This window comes from Equus quagga, chromosome 1 (assembly GCF_021613505.1).
Source record: "Equus quagga isolate Etosha38 chromosome 1, UCLA_HA_Equagga_1.0, whole genome shotgun sequence".
In the NCBI taxonomy this organism is placed as follows: Eukaryota; Metazoa; Chordata; class Mammalia; order Perissodactyla; family Equidae; genus Equus; species Equus quagga.
In genome coordinates this window covers 5,525,606-5,548,195 of record NC_060267.1, presented here as the reverse complement: position 1 = coordinate 5,548,195, position 22,590 = coordinate 5,525,606, and the positions used below count along the sequence as shown (strand labels likewise).

At 41.2% G+C, this 22,590-nt stretch overlaps 1 protein-coding gene across 2 annotated transcripts in view; it reads left to right on the top strand.

Moving 5' to 3' along the window:
* Nucleotides 1–7,641: 7,641 nt before the first annotated feature.
* TBC1D30 (TBC1 domain family member 30) overlaps nt 7,642–22,590 on the top strand; it is an 82,133-nt gene continuing 67,184 nt past the window's right edge. For both annotated transcript variants that reach the window (XM_046665289.1, XM_046665280.1), the window contains exons 1-2: nt 7,642–8,127; nt 14,333–14,497. In XM_046665289.1, the coding sequence (XP_046521245.1) occupies nt 7,794–8,127; nt 14,333–14,497 (499 nt within the window). In that variant the 5' untranslated portion in view covers nt 7,642–7,793. The remainder of the gene's footprint in view (nt 8,128–14,332; nt 14,498–22,590) is intronic.

Here is a 22,590-nt window from a genome sequence, read left to right as displayed (position 1 = left end):
AGCAAAAATGGATAAAATCCAGCTATAAGTTGAAAAATTCCCATGAAATTTCCGTCATAGGTACAACACGACTTTTCAGCATGACCTCTGAAGCATTAATATCTTTCACTTAAACATTTAATAACTTCAAGACCTCCACCTCTGACTATGATGGAGTAACAGGGCCAAACTAACCCTCTTAGAAACTACTAGAAAATGGAACAAAATCTATATTTTCACACAATGGACAACAGTCAGTGCAGGACTACGATCCATGTGTGAATGGAAACAATTGTCCTAGTTTTCAGCCTGGAGGCACATTCTGAACCAAGGAGCCAGAAATGGATCCCGTGCAGAACAAAGATGAGTTGAGGGGACAGAGATTAAGGTTGGGGGAGGCTGAGATAGCTGGAAGTTGTGGGACAAAGTTCCAAAGAGGAGGAAGCTATGCGGATGGAAAGCTCCATAAATCTGCATAGATATCCTCTGAGACTTTGCTGAACACTAAGATGTGCATGCATAGGGTGAAGGCACCACAGGGTAAGTCAATGAATGCCCAAGGAGAGGTAGCAATTCTTAGAGGAGTTAGAGATGTTTGAGATCCACCCAGCTGGAAGAGAAAGTGTTCCTTGATCACCAGGGGTGTTCAGTAGAGAACCCAGAAAGGCCATCCCTTAGTAGTGGGACTAAACTCTCATGAGTGAAAAGCGCTGTAGACCCACAATAATAAAGTTTCAATACAAGTCTCAAAATATCAAGCTGATCTGCAAGAACCTTAACTTGCCCGCCAGAACGAAAACCCACACTCTTTAAAAGAAAACTAAAACTACAAAATCTTGATACTTAGCAATATGAAATTCACAAAGTCCTGCATCCAATAAAAACTTACTACACAGGCCCCCAACAGGAAAATGTGACCCATAACCAGGAGAAAAATCAGTCAATAGAAACAGGTAGTAAATGACAGAGATGAAGGAATTAACAGGTCAAGGTGTTAAAACACCTATTGCAACTAGAGTATGTCATCATACAGTCTAAACAGATCTAGGCTTGGCATTGTGCCGAACATCGCATCCATGCATTACATTGATGATTCATGCTGATCACGCAGGATGAGCAAGAGGCAGCTAATGCTGGAATCTTTGATATGACACGTGCTCCGGAGGGTGGGAGATGGACCCTATGAAAATTCGGGGACTTGGAACTTCAGTAAAGGACTTTAGGGGTCCAGGGATGTGCCAGGACATTGCCTCCAAAGTAAAAACAAACTGGTATATCTTGCATTTCTTAATTCAAAGAAGGAAGCGTAGTGCTTGGTAGACCTTTTTGTGTTCCCGATGCAACCCTAGGAACACTGCCCCAGCCCATATACTGAGTGACACGAAAGGCCAGCACCTTTGAGTGGGGCCCGGAGCAGAAAAGAGCTCTGTATTGGACAGGGTGGGCTACATAATCTGTGAGGTCCAGTGTGAAATAAAAACATGGGCCCTTTGTTAAAAAAGGAGGAAAAAGGTGCCACTAAAGGTACTAAAATATAAAGCTTTTTCTTTAAAAAATATTGTATTACTTACAAAATGCATTAGGAGTTATATTGATACATAAGTAACATGATAATTTTACAAACTACAAAAAATATTTTTGGTGTTATAATTTCTTTTTTTCCTAAAGATTGGCCCCTGAGCTAACAACTGTTGCCAATCTTCTTTTTTTTTTTTCTGCTTTTTTCTTCCCAAATCCCCCCAGTACATAGTTGTGTATTTTAGTTGTGGGTCCTTCTAGTTGTGGCATGTGGGATGCCACCTCAACGTGGCCTACTGAGCAGTGCCATGTCCGCACCCAGGATCCGAACCCTGGGCCGCTGAAGCGGGACTCGAGAACTTAGCCACTCGGCCACGGGGCTGGCCCCAGGTGTTATAATTTGTTTATTTATTTGGTGAGGAAGATTTGCCCTAAGCTAACATCTGTTGCCAATCTTCCTCTTTTTTTTTTTTTTTTTGCTTGAGGAAGATTAGCCCTGAGTTAACATCTGTGCCAGTCTTCCTCTATTTCGCATGTGGGACGCTGCCACAGCATGGCTGATGAGTGGAGCAGGTCCGCATCTGGGATCTGAACCCACAAAGTTGGGCTGCCGAAGCAGAGCACGTGGAACTTTAACCAATTGGCCATGGGGCCAGCCCCTGCAATTTATATAATACAATAAATAATGATACTTTATTCATGTGGTATATTGATTGATTATATGATTTTTCTGCCTTGCTTTTCTGCAAATTCATTTCTTAGGCCATCAAAATGTATACTTTTAACAACTTAATTTTCAATTGATACAATTAAAAGCAATGTCAGTTGTGTTGGCAAGTGCATGATTGCAAATAATTTTTGATAATTTTCAATTTTGAGGAGGAGGTTTCTTCCGGTGCGACTGTTACTGGAGCTGTAAGAATATTTTATGGGCTGTATAACAATGGGGTAAATTTTTCACAGATTATTTCAAAACAGAAATTTTAGCACATATAGAGCTGATGATTCTTGTGAAAATTTTTCTGAAAATATATATGACATGTGGACATATAGGAGTAGAGTTGACACAAATAATCCATAATCAGTCTATAAATCGAAATTGGAGTGAGTTTATTATATGAGTCAGGTCTGAGGACGAGCACAGGAGCCTCCTTCCCCAAGGAAGGAACACACCAAAGAAGTGGTGTGTACAGAGTGGTTATATACCGTCTTGGAACAGAGAGCTTACATCACACATGACAGGAATATCTCTTTTACGATCATGAAATGCTTGGCTAGCACAACTGGTCAGTGGTCACAAGGTGAGCACAAGTCAGTGGTCAGCAGATCAATGGTCACGAGCTGAGCACAGCAAGTCGCTGGTCAGCAGGGCTGTGGTCACCAAGAGAGCCCAGCAGGTCGGTAATTAATCCTTAGGTTCTTGGAAGAGATGCTTATCCTTAAGGAGATGCTGATATGGGGGGAAGCCACATCCCTATCTTTAAGGGCGTCATTCTTTGAGACATTGTAAATAGTTAAAGCAGATGTACAAGGCAGGCTCAACAGGCCATGTCAGGCCTTTCTGGAAAAACAAGGTCAGGCCGAATTAGTTTCCTCATATATTATGAGGAATATATGAGGAAATGGCTTCTTCCTCATATATTACGATATATCTTATTGCTTTTTATTTATTCATCACTAGGCACAAAATGTGAAGATCTTTGTGTGACAGGACTATGTCCACCAGAAAGCATTCCCCATGGAGGAGGCACTAAGCCACAAATTAGACAAAATAGTCAGTTGACGTCAGCCAGCTTTGCCCCTGGCTACCTAAGTGCTGGCACCATAGGCACCTCACTTACTCGCGATGTCCCTTGAGTACAGGTGAGAGAGCAGAAGATTGGTTCCCAGCTGATGTGCATTGAGCAATCACAACTCTTTTACTGTTGCAAAGGAAAGATTATATTCTGTCACTTTGAAATCTAGTGTAATAATTTTTAAAAATTTATTTTTATTATTTTTTTTAAAGATTGGCACCTGAGCTAACAACTGTTGCCAATCTTTTTTTTTTCATTCTTCTCCCCAAAGCCCCCCAGTACATAGTTGTAGATTCTAGTTGTGAGTGTATCTGGTTGGGGTATGTGGGATGCCACCTCAGCATGGCCTGACGAGTGGTGCCGTGTCTGCGCCCAGGATCCGAACCATCGAAACCTTGGGCCGCCAAAGCGGAGTCCACGAACTTAACCACTCGGCCACAGGGCCGGCCCCAGTTTAATAATTATTAATTAATTAAGCAGTAGTCAGATTAGAAGATTTCCAAAGTTCCTCTAAGCACTCAAATTTTATGACTTAACTGTCTCAGCATTAATAGTCCTTATTTACTGTCTACTATGTATTACTATGCATTTCTTGAGGTCTGTCTAAGGCTCGATGGCTTTTAAAAGTACTTTTTTACCTCTCATCCTAACTTTTTGGATTGAAAAATGTCAGTCTTCTTCATATATAGTTATGAAATTGAAAATAGAGATTGTATTGTATTTCAATCATATAAATAAATTGTAATCGGCAAAATTAAAGAGCAAAAGTGAGCTTCCATGAGGAGAAGCTGAAACCCTGCCCCAACCTTTTGCATTTCTCTTGTGACTCGGGAATGAATAATCCCTGAAGGATTAGCGTATAAGGTTAGCTGCTAGATTTTAGAAATCAGCCATTCCAAGAATAATCAAAGTTGTCATCATAGCAATTCGGTCTTTATATGTGTGTCTGCACGAGCTAAAAAAAATTATCAAAAATGTCGAGAGTCTTGTTCAGGTAGTTTTAAATGATGGGTGTTGGAAGGTTATTGGCAAGACTCTGATACAAGTTTGGAAAGAATTTCAATGTCCATAGTCCGTAGCTTGTACACTAGGTTCACATAAATTGCATCCTATCAACTAAATTGTACTTGGCCTAGACATAGCTGCTTCTTAGCTCCTTGCAAATATAATGTGTATTGAACCTTATATCTGATATAAAATAATTAGTATAATTATTTAAATATTAAAACTACAGTTCCAAACAAATTAAAATACTGATTATTATCAGTAGCATAATTAGCCATAGTAAATTTAATTTTTGCTATCATCTTTAGTCATGATCGGTTTGAAATCGTATTCTGTTAGACCAATGGTTCTCTCTTATACCCACATAGTAGGTTTCAGAGCTTCAGGGGACCCCCCGGGGGCCTCCCAGTCCCCAGGAGCTGTAACTAGGTACAGAAATGGGCTTCTCTTTGCCAGGACCACTTCTATGATCCTATTTAATGGAACTCACTTTTCTTTGGAAAGTAGGTAATTAGTTGGTCTTTTCTCTTGTTTCCATTTCATTAATTCAGTTAATTAATTTGATAAATATTTATTTGAGTCCCTAAACTGTGCTAGGGACTGTTCTGGGTGGTGGGCATACCTCGGTGAACAAAATAGACAAAAATTCCTGCCTTGGGGAGCTTACATTTTGCTGGCAGAAGAAGGATAATAAAATAAATCAGTAGATGATCTAGTATATTGCAAGGTGGTATGATGGAGAAAAAGAGACCAGGAGGGAGCATAAGGGAAGACTGGGGGTAGCGGGGTGGGGAGCCGCAACTTCAAGTAGGGCAGTTAGGAAGGACCCCTGAGAAGAGGACATTTAGGCCTCTAGAGACCTGACCCTGGTGAGAGAAGAGTCTTGTGGATATCTGGGGGAAGATGATTCCAGCAGGTGCAAGGACTTCAAGCCTGCTTTCCTTGTGAGTTTTTATTTTGCCAGTTTCCTCCCCTCAGGTAATTTGGTAATGATGGGGAATAGCAAATAATTTTTTTTTTTTAAAGATTGGCACCTGGGCTAACAACTGTTGCCAATCTTTTTTTTTTTTTTTCTGCTTTATCTCCCCAACCCCCCGCTGTACATAGTTGTATATCTTAGTTGCAGGTCCTTCTAGTTGTGGGATGTGGGACGCCGCCTCAGCGTGGCCTGACGAGCAGTGCCATGTCTGTGCCCAGGATCCGAACCCTGGGCCGCCGCAGCGGAGCGCGCGAACTTAACCACTCGGCTACGGAGCCGGCCCCGCAAATAACTTTGAAATTCTGATTAAATTGGAAGTGTTGACTGTCAATGACCAATTGCCTTTCCTGGCTCCTTCACCATGCCCTTCAGTTCATCCAGAGTTTCTTTATCCGTAGGTCCTCACAGAGATACACTGGATGAGACTAGTGCTGAAGACTAGTAGTTGTCTCATCTCCTGCTGGGTGGAGGTAAGGAGGAAGGGCTGGGAAGTCAACCAGGAAAAGAGATCCCCTTTCAGTGTTTTCCTTTATGAAAGTCCTGCTTGTGGTGAAGTTTGCGTGTGAAGGAAAATTCTCAGGACTCTCTTCAATAGTTGAGATGAGGGAAAAAAACCCACCTCAAAACCCAAAATTATAAATAATTCCATTCCTTCCATTTCATGCATTTAAAATTAAACGGATACAGTAGTAGTTAATACAGTTATAAAATCATAAAATAATATTTCTAGTATAATTTTAAATTCTGGATAAAGGAAAAGTTATAAAACTTCTGCTTTCCTTATATTAACTGGAATTTCAAAAAGCATCCTATTGCTCTCACTCTGTTTTTGCATGTGTTGGGTGCTAGTGTCAAGGGAGAGGTTTTGACCTGTAGCGTCGGGCTGTATTAGAAAGGTGCCTTAAAAAGTAGAGTGTGCTGAGCAAACAGCACCACCATCCTCACCAGCTGCGTCTCCATTCCTTTTAGACGCATGGCAAGTGTTTACCGGTGTTGGGAGATAGACAAGGTTGTATTCATCCATAACTACATAGTATCCACCCAGGATGAAAACCAGGCACTTTAAGCAAAGTTCACTTCATTCTCCGTGAATAAGCCATTATTTAGCCTCTCTGCTTCAGTTCCCTCATCTGAAAAGTGAGGATAAAATAGTACTCGACCGCTTTATATCGTTAAAGTGAGAATTAAATGGGATAATTCAAGCAAAGAACCAAGATCAGGGGCCGGCTGGTGGCCCAGTGGTTGAGTTCGAGCTCCGCTTAGGCGGCCCAGGGTTTCGCTGGTTGGGATCCTGGATGCAGACCTAGTACCGCTCATCAGGCCATGCTGAGGCGGCGTCCCACAGAGTAGAGCCAGAAGGACGTACAATTAGAATATAAACTATGTACTGGGGGCTTTGGGGAGAAGCATAAAAAAAAGATTGGCAACAGATGTTAGCTCAGGTGTTAATCTTAAACAAAACTAAAATCAATGCCTGGCATACAAAAGCGCTCAAAAATGTTTACAATTACTATTAAATTCATGAAAATATCTACAGTGGAGGGGCATCTCAGAGTTCTTCCCAGAGGTCTAGTGTAAAGATACATCTCAGGGTGGCCTGGTGGTTAAGTGCACACGTTCTGCTTTGGTGGCACGGAGTTCCCAGTTCGGATCCTGGGTTCAGACATGGCACTGCTTGGCAAGCCATGCTGTGGTAGGCGTCCCACATATAAAGCAGAGGAAGATGGGCACGGATGTTAGCTCAGGGCCAGTCTTCCTCAGCAAAAAGAGGAGGATTGGCAGCAGATGTTAGCTCAGGGCTTATCTTCCTCAACAACAACAACAAAAAGATATACATCTCTCATGATATCCTGCAAAGTTTTGATTTTATTATCAGAACCAGCTACTTCAGTTTATTGGTTCTGTCCTCTCACGGACACTGATCGGACCCTCATTCTCAGTCGGATCTTGTGCCAGGGAATTAGTTGCTCTGAATCCAGTACTTTGTTTTTCACTGGAGTTCACAGCGTTATTAAATCTCAAGCATATGCCCGGTCTTCAAAAAGAGTGTCCGAAACTAAACCGAGAACGCCTTGGGAGGCGCCCAGATCCGGTGGAAGGTGAGGAGGGCTGGGCATCGTGCCCCGAGAGGCGACGAAGGAGCTCCTGGCCTCGGCCTGGTGCCCGGCCTTTGGAGCTCTCCCGGGCATCGTTCCAGGCTGGTGGCAGAAGAGGATGCAAGAGGTGCCCTCTTCTGAGTTACATCACGTGCCGAGACGTGGAGGTGGCAGGGCCGCGGCGCCCTTCCCCCGCGGGGCCGAGGCTGCGTCCGGATCCGCTTCTGCCCACGTCCCGCCCCTCCCGCGGCGCTCGCGGCCCCGGCGGCTCACCTGCCGCAGGTGTGCGTCCCGGGCGGGCCCGGCGCGCGGCCGCCCCTCTGCTCCGGCGGGGCCCAGGGCAGCCCGCGAGCGGGGAGGCCGCGCCTCCTCCCGGAACTGGCCGGCGCGGCGCGGCGGGCGGAGCGGCGGCGCCGGGGCATGGAGCCCCTTCCCGCGGCCGGGGCCCCGACGGGCGAGGAGGAGCCAGAGCCGGGGCCGGGGCGGCGGGGCGGCCGGGCAAGCCGCACGGCGTCCCTGGTGAGCGGGCTGCTTACCGAGCTCTACAGCTGCGCCGACGACGAGGCGGCGGCCGGCGGGGGCCGCGGGCCCGGGGGGCGCCGCGACAGCCCCGACAGCTCCACCGAGGCCTCGGGCTCCGACGCGTTCCTGGGCGGCCGCGGCGGCGCCGGCGACTCCCGGCTGCTGCAGGAGCTGCAGGAGCTGCAGGGGCGGCCGAGCCCGCGGCGCCAGAGGCAGTACCTGCGGCAGAAAGGTAGGGCTCGGCGACCCAAGCGCGCACCTGCCGGCCGGCGCCCCTCGAGCCCGCGCCCGCTGCGTCCCTGAGCCCGGGCTGGCCTGCGTGCTCGCGGTCGCCCCCAGCCCCGCTCGGGGGTCGCGTGGAGCGTCCGCGTCGGAGAGGCAGCGTGGGGTCCCCCGCAGAGCGTTAGTGGAGGCCCGGGGGAGGCCGTCCTGGGTCCAGGTGCACCGGAGCAGCTGCTGGGACACGTGTGGCGTTCTGAAGGGTCTATCTGAAGTTGCCCAGAGGCGCCGGGAGGACAGAGGCGTCCCTTTTTTTTTTTTTTTTTTAAATCCGCCTTCCGCGGCCACGCCACTTGGTTGGTGTTTAACTAGTGAGGCAGAATAATTCGATAATGCAGTTTCCAAGCAGAGCGTGTAAATGCGCTTCTGCCAGAATGTGTGGTTTCAAGAAGCTCGATAGGTGGGTTTTTTTCCTTCTCCACAGGAGGTTAGTGCAGGGCCTTAGGGCCTTGGCGTTATCACAGAATGTGACTGCTGGTACCTTCCGTTGGAGAGGTCGACCCGAAAATGGCCTTGGCTGTCAGGCGGAGAGGCTAATTTGGTGTTTCTTTTGTTGTCAGACTTTGATGCTTGTGGCCTAATTGAGATTTTTTTTTTCCTCTCAACTGTTCATAATAGCTTGCCTTTCAGGCACTAACACAGTTACTACACTTGTCTTTTTTTATAAGTGTATCAAGACTTAATTTACAAAATGAAGTGAGGTGTGGAAAACGAATGCTGAGACACCATAACATTTCTTAATGTCCTTATGCTAAATTACCAAGGGAGGAAGGAAAGAGAGAATACTGTAGAATGTTCTCCAGTCTCCTAATTGTAAAATCAGACTAGCTGGTGCCAGGGGAAAAAAAAACAACCAGAAAAAAAATAAATCTGTCTGCTTTCTCAAATCTGTGTAAACAGCTTCAGCTTCCTCTTTTGGCTTCCCAGTGAAGATTTTTTTCCCCAGCTGATTGTTACAAATGGCTTCCACCTTCCTCCCCCTGCCTGGGACTTTAGCTGGAGTGGTGCCATTTCATTTTATATAATTATTTGGCTCTTCCCAGAGTGTCTGTTTATGGCAAGAATTCTGTCGGGCAACAGTTCTTTCAGAATCCAACAAAATCAATTTTGAAGAATTATGATTTTGGTTTCTGTTTTACAAGGCTGTTCACTTTTCATCGCTGAGCGAATGTGGGGGACTAGTAATTTCCTTTAGGAAGGGGAAATTTGGCAAGCTAAATTTTAAAGAAGACGTTATCAGTACAGCTTTGCGAGTGGATTTCAACGAGCGACCGCTCTACTAGTCATTTGTAAGACCTGTAAGAGTGTATTTGCCCGAGTCTTATGGTTAGTTGCCTGTTAATCTTTTTTTTCCTTGTGGTCGACCCTATTAGGAGGAACGAGGTGCTATGTTATAACAGTCCTATATGCACCCCCCTTCATGGGTAAACGTCATTACAGTACTAAGAATAAAGAATTGGCATGGTGATCTAAAGTCATAGCTTGATGACTGTAATTAATAATAGTGGATTGCATATTTGAACGTTGCTAAGAGAATAAGTCTTAAAAGTTCTCATCACACAAAATTTTGCAATTATGTATGGTGACTGCTGCTAACCAGACTTACTGTGGTAAAAAAAGAATCAGGTGATGGGAACAGATGTCTGCTTCAAAAATTTTGCAGCTTAGAAGGTTACTTGATTTTTTTCAGGGTCAGAAAATATCCCTGCTAACATAATACTTCGTAAGAGTCTCCTAGAGTGCAGATCGTTCTCTCTCCTCTCTGTGAGGGATGTTGCTGCAGTCTCGAGGTAGCACCTGTTTAGATACTTAGCATGTGTGGGGATTTATGTGAGGCCCCAAAATGGTTTCTCAGGAATCCAGGCTCTCTTCGCAGTGGTTTCATTAAGGGGGTGAACTTTGGAGTCAGAATGCTTGAGTTGATACCCTGCTGCGGTTCTTACTAGCTGTGTGACCGTGGACGAGCTCTTTAACGTCTGTGCCTCATTTGCCTCCCCTATACATAGGGATAATAATACTACGTACCTCAGAGGGCTGTAGTGAGAATGATACAAGTTAACGTGTGTGAAGTCCTCAGTAGATGGTAGGTATTATTTTCATTATCATATATGCTGGAATTCCTTAGAGAAGAGATAGTCTGCTGTTTGTCAGCTGATGATCTCCTCATTGTCCCTCATTTATTTAGCACTGTGTTAGGAGCTGTGACTGATCATACAAAGGTAAAGGAGACCTTATTCCTGTCCTCAGGATGCTTATCTACTAGCAGATGTTGCTGTAGAAGGCTTTTCCAAACTCTTCTGAAGATTTTTCCCATGCGTATAATTCAGAGAATCAGAGAACTGTAGGTACTGTAAGAGTCACTGAAAATGACTGTTTGTAGAAGAAAAATATACTTTAAATGCAAGGTGATGATGATATTCTTACCCCTTTTGTTTCTAGAAGGAAAATTTTTCAACATTCAAAACAAGGCTATTTGCTGTATCTGAAGGAATCTAGGAATCAAGAGCCTCTGGTTTGGTCCTGCAGCTTGTTCCCATGTTTAATCTTCCTTACAACCCGAATACTTCCATTTAACCCGTGTGCTCTCACTTCCCATTATATCCCACCGTGTTCACACTCAATGGGAGAGAAATAACTGGCTTTCATTCTCCTCTTCATAGTAATCCTTTATTCTCATGTTAGTGCTATTCATGCGTATAAAGACTGTTGACATTTGTTTCTCAGAATAATCAAGTATGCTAAGCGTGACTTGAGACTTGTGGCACTACCTTGCTTAAGATCACACAGGTAGTTGGTTGACCCAGAGGCAGTTCTTTTTAACTCACGGTCAAATGCATGTTCCGTCACATGGTCAGGTATGACAGCTGTTAAAGCACGCCCTGCACTTCTCTTATACTGACCCCAGAGTTCACTTCCTTTGACCTTTGGAGCATTTTTCTTGCTTTTAACATTTCTTTTGTTCTGTTCTGATCCTCTCCAGTTTCTCCAAATCCCTTTAAAAATGAGTAGATCCAAACTCCACATAGGCCCTCTACTGAGGGCCCAGCCAATGCCAAATTGAGTGGAATGCTTCGCCTGCCTGGCAGCGAGTAATGATAATATTGCGTGATAAACAAAACTTCTAAATTGTAATGATTATTCATATAAAGATTGTTGTCGCTTCTGGTTCCCAGGTCTTTTTTTCACTTGTAGAAAATTGTTGAGAATTTTAGTTTTGTGAATATAGAATTATCCTTCACTTATCTGTTTAAAGGAAATATATTTTCTACCATATCTGAAAAATTACTGAGTGGCTAAGATGGAATATTGTATTTGATAGTCAAACTATGGGAAGACATATGTTTAAAACAAACCAGTATTGCCACATTCCTCTGCATTAGAAAACGAGGTAATATTATTTACTTTTTTTTTTTTTGAGGAAGGTTAGCCCTGAGCTAACATCTGCTGCCAATCCTCCTCTTTTTTGCTGAGGAAGCCTGGCCCTGAGCTAACATCCGTGCCCATCTTCCTCTACTTTCTATGTGGGACGCCTACCACAGCATGACATGCCAAGCGGTGCCACGTCCGCACCCGGGATCCGAACCGGCAAACCCCAGGTGGTTGAGGAGCGGAACGTGCAAACTTAACCGCTGCGCCACTGGGGCGACCCAACATTATTTACTTTTAACTGATCATTTACAAGTAAAAGTGAGTGTTTTTAAAGACATTTGTTATTCGCTATTAGGTTTATCATTGATGTAACAGACTCAAAAATACTCTTTTCTTGCAAGCTTACTGTCTGAGCAATTTAATGATAGAAAATATACATGCCAATTTTCAGGCAATGAAAGGTAAATTTGCAACCAGAGCTAGATATGGTCAAAGTAAGAGTCTTTGCTTACGTGTTACAGGTAGCCTCAAGGATAAAATTTTTTTTTTTATTGAGTTATTGATAGGTTACAATCTTGTGTGATTTCAGTTGTACATTAATGTTTGTCAGTCATGTTGTAGGTGCACCACTTCACCCTTTGTGCCCACCCCCCACCCCACCTTTCCCCTGGTATCCACTAAACTGTTCTTGGTCCATAGTTTTAAATTCCTCATATGAGTGGAGTCATACACAGATTGTCTTTCTCTTGCTGGCTTATTTCACTTAACATAATTCTCTCAAGGTCCATCCATGTTATTGCAAATGGAATGATTTTGTTCTGTTTTGCAGCTGAGTAGTATTCCATTGTATATGTGTACCACATCTTCTTTATCCATTCGTCTGTTGATGGGCACTTAGGTTGCTTCCACGTCTTGGCTATTGTAAACAGTGCTGCAATAAACATTGGGGTGCACAGGACTTTTGGGATTGCTGACTTCAAGCTCTTTGGATAAATACCCAGTAGTGGGATGGCTGGATCGTATGGTAGTTCTATTTTTAGTTTTTTGAGGAATCTCCATACTGTTTTCCATAGTGGCTGCACCAGTTTGCATTCCCACCAGCAGTGTATGAGGGTTCCTTTTTCTCCGCAACCTCTCCAACATTTGTTGCTATTAGTTTTAGATATTTTTGTCATTCTAACGGGTGTAAGGTGATATCTTAGTGTAGTTTTGATTTGCATTTCCCTGATGATCAGCGATGATGAGCATCTTTTCATGTGCCTATTGGCCATCAGTATATCTTCTTTGGAGAAATGTCTGTTCATGTCTCCAGCCCATTTTTTGATTGGGTTGTTTGATGTTTTGTGATTGAGTTGCGAGAGTTCTTTATATATTAAGGATATTAAGCCTTTGTCAGATATATGACTTGCAAATATTTTTTCCCAGTTAGTGGGTTGTTTTTTTGTTTCAATCCTGTTTTCATTTGCCTTGAAAAAGCTCTTTAATCTGATGAAGTCCCATTTGTTTATTCTTTCTATTGTTTCCCTTCTCTGAGAAGGCATGGTGTCCGAAAAGATCCTTTTAATACTGATGTCAAAGAGTGTACTGCCTACGTTTTCTTCCAGAAGCCTTATGGTTTCCGGTCTCACCTTTAGGTCTTTAATCCATTTTGAGTTTATTTTGGTGAATGGTGAAAAAGAATGGTCAATTTTCATTCTTTTACATGTGGCTTTCCAGTTTTCCTAGCACCATTTGTTGAAAAGACTTTCTTTTCTCCATTGTATGCCCTCAGCTCCTTTGTCAAAGATAAGCTGTCCATAGATGTGTGGTTTTATTTCTGGGCTTTCAATTCTGTTCCATTGATCTGTGCACCTGTTTTTGTACCAGTACCATGCTGTTTTGATTACTGTAGCTTTGTAGTATGTTTTGAAGTCAGGGATTGTGATGCCTCCCGTTTTGTTCTTTTTTCTCAGGATTGCTTTAGCAATTCGGGGTCTTTTGTTACCCCATATGAATTTTAGGATTCTTTGTTCTAATTCTGTAAAGAATGTCATTGGGATTCTGATTGGGATGGCATTGAATCTGTAGATTGCTTTAGGTAGAATGGACATTTTAACTATGTTTATTCTTCCAGTCCATGTACATGGAATGTCTTTCCATCTCCTTATGTCGTCATCCACTTCTCTCAGAAAGGCCTTGTAATTTTCATTATATAGGTCCTTCACTTCCTTAGTTAAATTTACCCCAAGGTATTTTATTCTTTTTGTTGCGATTGTGAATGGTATTGTATTCTTGAGTTCTTTTTCTGTTGGTTCATTACTGGAGTATAGAAATGCTACTGATTTATGCAAATTGATTTTATACCCTGCAACTTTGCTGTAGTTGTTGATTACTTCTAACAGTTTTCCAATGGATTCTTTGGGGTTTTCTATATATAAGATCATGTCGTCTGCAAACAGTGAGAGTTTCACTTCTTCCCTCCCTATTTTGATTCCTTTTATTCCTTTTTCTTGCCTGATTGCTCTGGCCAGGACCTCCAGTACTATGTTAAATAAGAGTGGTGATAGAGGGCATCTCAAGGATAAAATTTATCTTATGGTATTTGTCTCATGGACAGGGTGGAAACAGATAAATGATTTATTTGATCAGAATATCTTAGTTGAATGCGGACATGTAACCCTGGGTGAGAACCCAGAATTACTTGCTTTAAATGGGTGTTTGAGATATTTATCCCACAGTTAGTATTACATTGGCATTTGTATTACTTTTAGAGTATTTATGGTTCCATTTTTATTTTTCTTTACTGATAGACACTAATGAACTGAAGACGATTCTTCGAGAGCTGAAGTACAGAATTGGCGTTCAGTCGGCGAAGTTACTGCGGCAGCTGAAGCAGAAGGATAGGCTTCTGCATAAAGTACAGAAGAACTGCGATATTGTGACTGCATGCCTGCAGGCCGTGTCGCAGAAGAGAAGTAAGTGCTGTCCTGGAGTTAACCCTTTTGCATGTGGAATGTTAGTGAAGCTGAGTCAATAGTCATTGTGTTTTTGAATTTGTTGAAAGTTTTAAATGGAAGCTTATACCCTCAGAACTAAGAGCTGTGAACAACTCAGACAGCTTCCTATTTTTTCAGTTAAAATGTATATTACATGTGTGATGTTACAGACTTACCTTTTTATTCTAGATTTGTGGTAGTACTTTACTTTGACGATGGTTATTTTTACCTGATGCTAAATAATGGCTGAAATCTTTATTTTTAAAACAGCATCAAATAGACACCAAACGCATATCTTTACTCTCTTATTCTCTGTGTTGCTCTAATAAGTGAATTAAAAATCGGCTTAAAAGAAGGAGACTCTTGTAACAGGATCTTACAACTAGCCATTAGATTTGAAAAGGACAAAATATTTTAACAAATTAAACCTATCTTCTGGGTAATCCGTTTGTAACTAAGAGATGGGTAGTTTGCTAATTGAGTTAAAAATAAATTGTTAAATTGCTACTCCGTGTTAAATACTAGACATGGAAGCTTGTGAATTAATTTTTTAATTCTCCATGCAATAGTTTGATGTTTTATTTTGCTAACATTTCCCTGTTTTTGTTTTGTATTCTTTATTAACATGCAGCACGGCAGAACAGTATGTTCAGGTATGGTAAATAGAGGCACCAATGACGTATTTTGATAAAAGGCCTGTGGCAGCTTTTTAGGTGCATGTGAAAGTTGCTTTCTCTTGTTCCTTTACCCTGCCACATTTTGTATGTAAAGTGACATCTCCTAGGGTTTTTTTAAATTCCAAATTAAGATGTGTTTGTTTTCATAAAACAATTTTCAGGGCTTGATTAGTTTTGAATAATGAAATTAGTGGCTTACATTCTATTCTTATGTTTATTATTAAAAGAAAACACCATGTTTTCTATCTCCTCTTTTATTATATCGTTTATTATCCCCAAATTATTATTCTTGCTGTTTACTAAAGAAGGTTTTAACTAATGTGTACGGAACAGAATGCTGCTTGAATTATCATAATGATATAATGGTGCAAACAGGAAGCAGGAGTGTAACTGAGCAAACTGGTTTTAAATAAGCTTTTTTCCGGACCAGGCACTTGTCTGAAATAGCTGGAGAAGGAGGGTATAGATATAGATACACATAGAGAGATGTATGTATTTTGTATAGATATATGTATATTGATTTTTCTCTTTTCAACTGTGTTTCCACCTACCCATCATTGTTGTTCACACCAGAAGTTAAAAGCCGGAAGTGGTAAATGCAAGGAGTTTGGGTGTGGGAAAGTATGGGGGGATGGGGCCTGTGTCAGGGGGCAGAGAGGAAGGGCAGGCTAGTGCAGGGTCACGGGTTGATAATTACCAGGGACTGATAATCATTTAGAATTTGAATTTACTTGACTGATGAAAGGACTAACATTTATGTCTTTTTAGAAAAATGTGTCCACAAGTACCCAATTTAATTGGTGAATTGGTGAATGCACCCTTCCCATGTATTTTAGAGATTGTCTCTTTAATTCCAGCTGGGGTTTTGCGTTTCAGACAGAAAGAGTTACTGACTCTTTTCCTTGGGAGTTCAGCCCTCCCCTTGGTAATATTTATCCCTTTTAGATCTCTAGAGGTTAGACGTTTTGTGACTAACTGCCTGATTCCAGTAGTTGCACATTTTGCCTCTTTCCTCAAAGTCAACTAGCAAATACGTTTAGTTAGAGTTCTAAAGAATCTGGGTTTCACTGTCCCACTGAATAACAGCTTTCAGTTTAGCCGTGACTGGAGGTGATGCACTGAAATGCGGCACACGTGTTGACTTGTTCGTATTCAATATGCAGCAGTCCAGGTAACCCCTATTTTCCGCTCCCTGTGGATTCGGTCCTTAAGATTCTTCCCATAAGTGACTTTCCCTTCCATAACGGGCTATAGAGTAAAAACTATTTTAATCTTTTATTAAAATGGGTTATTTCCTGTTGATACACAAAAGGGATATAATAATTTTGAAATAAGAACCGTAGGTAAGTGTGGATTATGAACCAAAGTGACTGGATCATCTTTATTTCTAACACAGGCAATATAACTGATTAGACTTTATGGTTTCCTACACCAAGTCTTATGGTAGAATCCCTTTATTTTAAAACTGTGGTGGGAATACGAAGAGTAGGATTAATATATGCCTCATAGAAGAGCAGATTTTCCCCCTATATTGTTCATTCATCTGAGGATAACCATGGTATGACCAATTTAATATCAATAATAAAATTAATGATAATAGGAATGGCAGCAGCTGTTTCCATTCATTAAGTACATGCTTTCTGACAAACTGTTGGTTTTATCTCTCCTAGCAATTCCAAAGGGATGTGTATCTTTAGGCACATTTTATTAAGAAACTGAGATTCAGAAAGTTTAAGTAATTTGCCTGAAGTCACATAGCTGATAAGTGGTTGAGATGGAATTTGAAGATAGGTGTCTCAAAAGTCTACTCTGCTCCATAAGCTATAACAAAGAGGATTCTGCTTTTTCTTAGCATTTAGATTGATACTTCTGTAATATTATTGGAATATGGGTGGAGCAATAAGAAATTTGTAACATGCAGAGGACAAAGTACAGAGTTTCAGGCTTATTAGAATATGCTGCTTCAGCGTAGTTTGCATATGAAATAAGTACTTTTATTGGCCAGATGGATTATTGAACAAATGTAGTGTGGTGGGCAGGAAAATCCGCCTAAAGGTTTCAAGACAATGGGAAGAATAAGATGAATATTTGGCTAGGAATTTGATTCTAATGTTAAGGTTTTTTTTTTTCCTGCTTTTTCTCTCCAGATACCCCCAGTACATAGTTGTATATTGTAGTTGTGGGTCCTTCTAGTTGTGGCATGTGGGACACTGCCTCAGCTTGGCCTGATGAGCGGTGCCTTGTCTGTGCTCAGGATCCAAACCAGTGAAACCCTGGACCGCCGAAGTGGAGTGCACGAACTTAACCACTCGGCCACGGGGCTGGCCCCTGATGTTAAGATTTTTAAGTGGTTTGCTTATCTTGTGGTTTAACTATTTTTCCTGAAAGCAGAGGAAGGCCATCTTAATTATCATCATTGCCTAGTTTGACAATTTTCTGCATTGGTGTAGTAAGTGTTTAAGTTATGCTGATTGAGTTTGTGAAATGGCTTTATAAATTAAGTGATAAAATCTAGCTGTCACTGGAAAACTGTGATAAGAGAAAAGCGTGAAAAAAAGTGAATATACATGGAAGTATTGTCTTTATTTTAACCTCGTCAATAAGTACAGGAATTTTAGGCTGCTTAGATCCTCAATTTATTATGCGTCCCCCCAGCATCCTGATAATGTGATTAAGTCTTGCCGTCTATCATCAATGCCTGGCAGAGACAGATACTCTCAAATGGTGAGTGGTCTTTGTTGTTTTTCTATGACTGCCTTTCCTACAAGACAAAAAAAAAGGTCCAGTGTTGTTGCTGCTCTGAACCTTACCACCTTGGTGGTGGGCCGTGGGATGTGGGTAGTTTTGAAATGTTATGGGAACTTGAGATGGACAGGGTGGGGGGACAATAAAGGAAGTGCCATGAAAAAAAATAGTACCTTGTCCTCTGTGGCAGGAGGAGGAATTTATGTGACCTTGAGTTTGGTGGCACTGACATTCAACATTTTCCACTAAGAAACAATTGTGTGTGTTTTTAAAAAAATTATAAAAGTAATACACTCAACCAGCCATTCCACTCCTGGGTATTTGCCCAAGAGAATTGAAGAGTATGTCCCTATAAACTCTGGTACATGAATGTTCATAGCAGCATCTTTTGTGGTAGCCAAAACGTGGAAACAACCCAAATGTCTACCCATAGATGAGCAGATAAACAAATATGGTATATGGAATATTATTCAGCCGTAAACAGGAGTGAAGTACTGATTCATGTTACAACATGATTGACCCTTGAAAACATGCTAAGTGGAAGATGCAAGACACAAAAGTCCACATATTGTAAGATTCTATGTGAAAGATCTAGAATAGGCAAATCATTAGAAATAGAAAGTAGATCAGTGGTTGCCAGGTGCTGGGGGTGGGGAGAATGGAGATTGGCCGCTGATGGTATGAGTTTCTTATTAGGATGATGAAAATGTTCTGCAATTAGGTAGTGGGAATGGCTGCATAACTTTGTGAATATACTAAAAATCACTAAATTGTACGGTTTAAAATAATGAATTTTATGGCATGTGAGTTATATCTCAATAAAATGTGTTAATGTAATACACTCATTAGGGAAACTTGGGGAAACACAGAAATGTAAAAAGAAGACAAAAAATCATTTTCTAAAGACAATCTCTTGGGCTGGCCCTGTGGCGAGGTGGTTAGATTCGCACGTTCTGCTTCATTGGCCTGGGGTTCGCTGGTTCGGATCCCAGGTACGGACATGGCACTGCTTGGCAAGCCATGCTGTGGCAGGTGCCCCACATATAAGGTAGAGGAAGTTGGGCACGGATGTTAGCTCAGGGCCAGTCTTCCTCAGTAAAAAGAGGAGGATTGGCGGCAGATGTTAGCACGGGGCTAATCTTCCTCAAAAAAAAAAAAAAAAAAGACAATCTCTTCATATTTTTCTAAATTTATTCAAGTGGTTTTTGTATGGAGTTTTTCCAAAGTCAGAGTACTATATGACATTTCTGCATCCTGCCTTTTTCATGTAACCCATCATAAGCTGGTGCCATTGGCATAGATTATTCATAAACAGAATTTTGAATGATTAATGCACTGTTTTCTGGTTTACCATTTTGTTTTGTTACATTACAATAGTGAAGAATCTTCTTTCAGTCATGAATAGAGAAATACGACTCCAATTGATTTAAGCAAAGGAGGAAATTGACTGGCTGACATAATTAAAAGTCCCGGGATGTGCCTGCAGGTCTAGCTAAGTCAGATACAGATGCTTAAGTAGTATCTTTACGAATGTGATTCATCTTTTAGCTGTGCTGTCTTCTGCATTGGACACCTCCAGCGCGGCCGGCAGCAGCTGCAATTCAGCAATCTTACCTGACGACACAGATCTTTTCCACAGCTTCAGAAAGTCCCATAATTCACTTTCCTTGACCTAGTTGGCTTACATGCTCACTAAGAATCAATAAATACTTATTTCTGTATGTAAGAAGGTGATAAGTGTTATAGGAAAAACAAACAAACGAAAAACCAGGAAAAGACAGATTTGGAGTGGCCAACAATTGGTAATGGTGTTGTTGGTCTTTTAAATTTTAACTGTTCTAGTGAGTTTTGGCTGCGTGATTTTGGTTTTCATTTTGCTGATTACTAATGTGGTTCAGCACCTCTTCATGTTTATTGGCTATTTGTCTCCTAAGAAAAAGGTTGCCTCCTTTCTCTTATAGATTTGTAGGAGTCCTTTATATATTCTGAATATGCGTTTTGTCTGATATAGGTGTTGCAAATACCTTCTCCTGCTTTGTCAGCCTGCATTTTCACTCCCTTAAGTGTCCTTTCATGAACAGGAGTTCTTTGTTTTTTTAAGTTGAGGTATAATTGACATACAAGATATTAGTTTCAGGTGTACAACATAATGATTTGATATTTATATGTATTGCGAAATGATCACCACAATAAGTGTAGTTAACATCTGTCACCACACATGCTTATAGAAATTTTTTCTTGTAATGAAAAGTTTTAAGATCTACTCTCAGCAACTTTAAAATATGCAATACGGTTTTCTTAACTGTAGCTGCCGTGCTGTACGTGACATCTCCATGACTGAGAGTTGCTAGTTTTTAATGCAGTCCAGTTTATTACTCTTCCAGCGTTTTCATAACCAGCTTCACAGGTGTGCGACCTGTGCAGTCACAGAGGTAGGTAGGCAGTAGGTAGAGGTATGTAGTCACAGACGTAGGTAGTGCACAGTAGGGCCACACACAGGTTTGATGCTCTGCTGTTGTGGTCTTGAAGTTCTTAATAACTTTTGAACAAGGAGACCTACAAATTATGTAACCACTGGTGCCCTTATGGCTGGTGCTTTTTCTAGCCTGTTTAAGAAATCTTTTTTTATATACCAAATTCATGAAGATATTCTCCTATATTATTTTCCAGAAGGTTTATCATTTTGTTTCCATATCTAGACCCAGATGCACCTAGAATCGGTTCATTTTGTTTGTGTGATGTGTGATAGGAGTCGAAGCTCATGTTTGTCCGGATGGGTATCTAATCCATCCAGCCCTGTTTAGGAAGAGACCATTCTTTTCCCACTGCTCTGTGGTACCATTTTTGTATAAAATTAGGTGTCTTTATGTATGTGGGTCTTTTTTGGGGTTCTTTCCTGTTTTGTTGTTTGGTCTCTCCTTGAGCTAATACAACACTGTCTTAATTATTGCACTTTTTAGTAACTCAGTATCTGATAGCATATGTTCTTACTCCTTGTTTTTCTTCAAGATTTTTTTGGTTATTATTGGCTCTTTGAGGGAGAATTGACATCTTTACAACATTGGGTCTTCCAATCCGTAGATATGGTATGTTAAAGTTTATTTGAATAATATTTTACAGTTTTCTATATAAAGGTCTTACATGTCTCTTACTAGATTTATTCTTAGGTAGCTGAAGTTTATTGATGCTGTTTTAAGTTGATATCTTTTAAAAAATTTATTTCCTATTGTTAGCAGACAGAAATATGTTGTTTTCTGCATATTGACCTTATAACCAATAATCTTACATTTTCTTTCGTTGATTCTGATAATCTGTCTGTAAATTCTTTCATAGTTTCTAAGTATATAATCTTTATCATCTGTGAATACTGTCAGTTTTATGGATTACTTTACTATCTTTTCATTTCTTTTTTTTTAATTTTTATTTGTTTCAGATGTACATCATATTTCTAATTCTGTGTATATTACATCATGTTCACCACCCGAACACTATAGTGCATCCCCTCACATGTGAGCCTGATCACCCCTTTTGCCCTCCCCCCTTCCCCAATGGTAACGACCAGTCCAATCTCCAATGCTATGTGTTTTTTTTTTTTTTTTGTCGTTTTTATCTTCTACTTATGAGTGAGATCATATGGTATTTGACTTTCTCCCTCTGACTTATTTCACTTAGCATAATACCCTCAAGGTCCATCCATGTTGTCACAAATGGCTGGATTTCGTCATTTCTTATGGCTGAGTAGTAGTCCATCGTGTATAAATACCACATCTTCTTTATCCATTCGTCCCTTGATGGGCACCTAGGTTGCTTCCATGGCTTGGCTATTGTATATAATGCCGCAATGAACATAGGGGTGCAAGTATCTTTATGCCTTTGTGTTTTCAAGTTCTTTGGATAAATACCCAGCAGTGGAATAGCTGGATCATATGGTAAATCTATCCTTAATTTTCTGAGGATACTCCATACTGCTTTCCATAGTGGCTGCACCAGTTTGCACTGCCACCAGTGGTGAACAAGGGTTCCCTTCTCTCCACACCCTCTCCAACATTTGTCGTTTCCTGTCTTGTTAATTATAGCCATTCTAACCGGAGTGAGGTGATAGCTCATTGTAGTTTTGATTTGCATTTCCCTGATAGCTAATGATGTTGAGCATCTTTTCATATGCCTGTTGGCCATCTGTATATCTTCTTTGGAGAAATCTCTGTTCAGCTCTTTTGCCCATTTTCTAATTGGATTGTTGGTTTTTTTGTTGTTGAGCTGTATGAGTTCTTTGTATATTTTGGATATTAACCCCTTATCTGATATATGGTTTGCAAATATCTTCTCCCAATTGTTAGGTTGTCTTTTTGTTTTGTTGATGGTTTCCTTTGCTGTGCAGAAGCTTTTTAGTTTGATGTAGTCCCATTTGTTCATTTTTTCTTTTGTTTCCCTTGCCCGGTCAGACATGGGACTTGAAAATATGCTGCTCAGACCAATGTCATAGAGCGTACTGCCTATGTTTTCTTCTAGAAGTCTCATAGTTTCGGGTCTTACATTCAAGTCTTTAATCCATTTTGAGTTGATTTTTGTGCATCGTGTAAGGGAATGGTCTACTTTCATTCTTTTGCATGTGGCTGTCCAGTTTTCCCAACACCATTTATTTTTATTTAT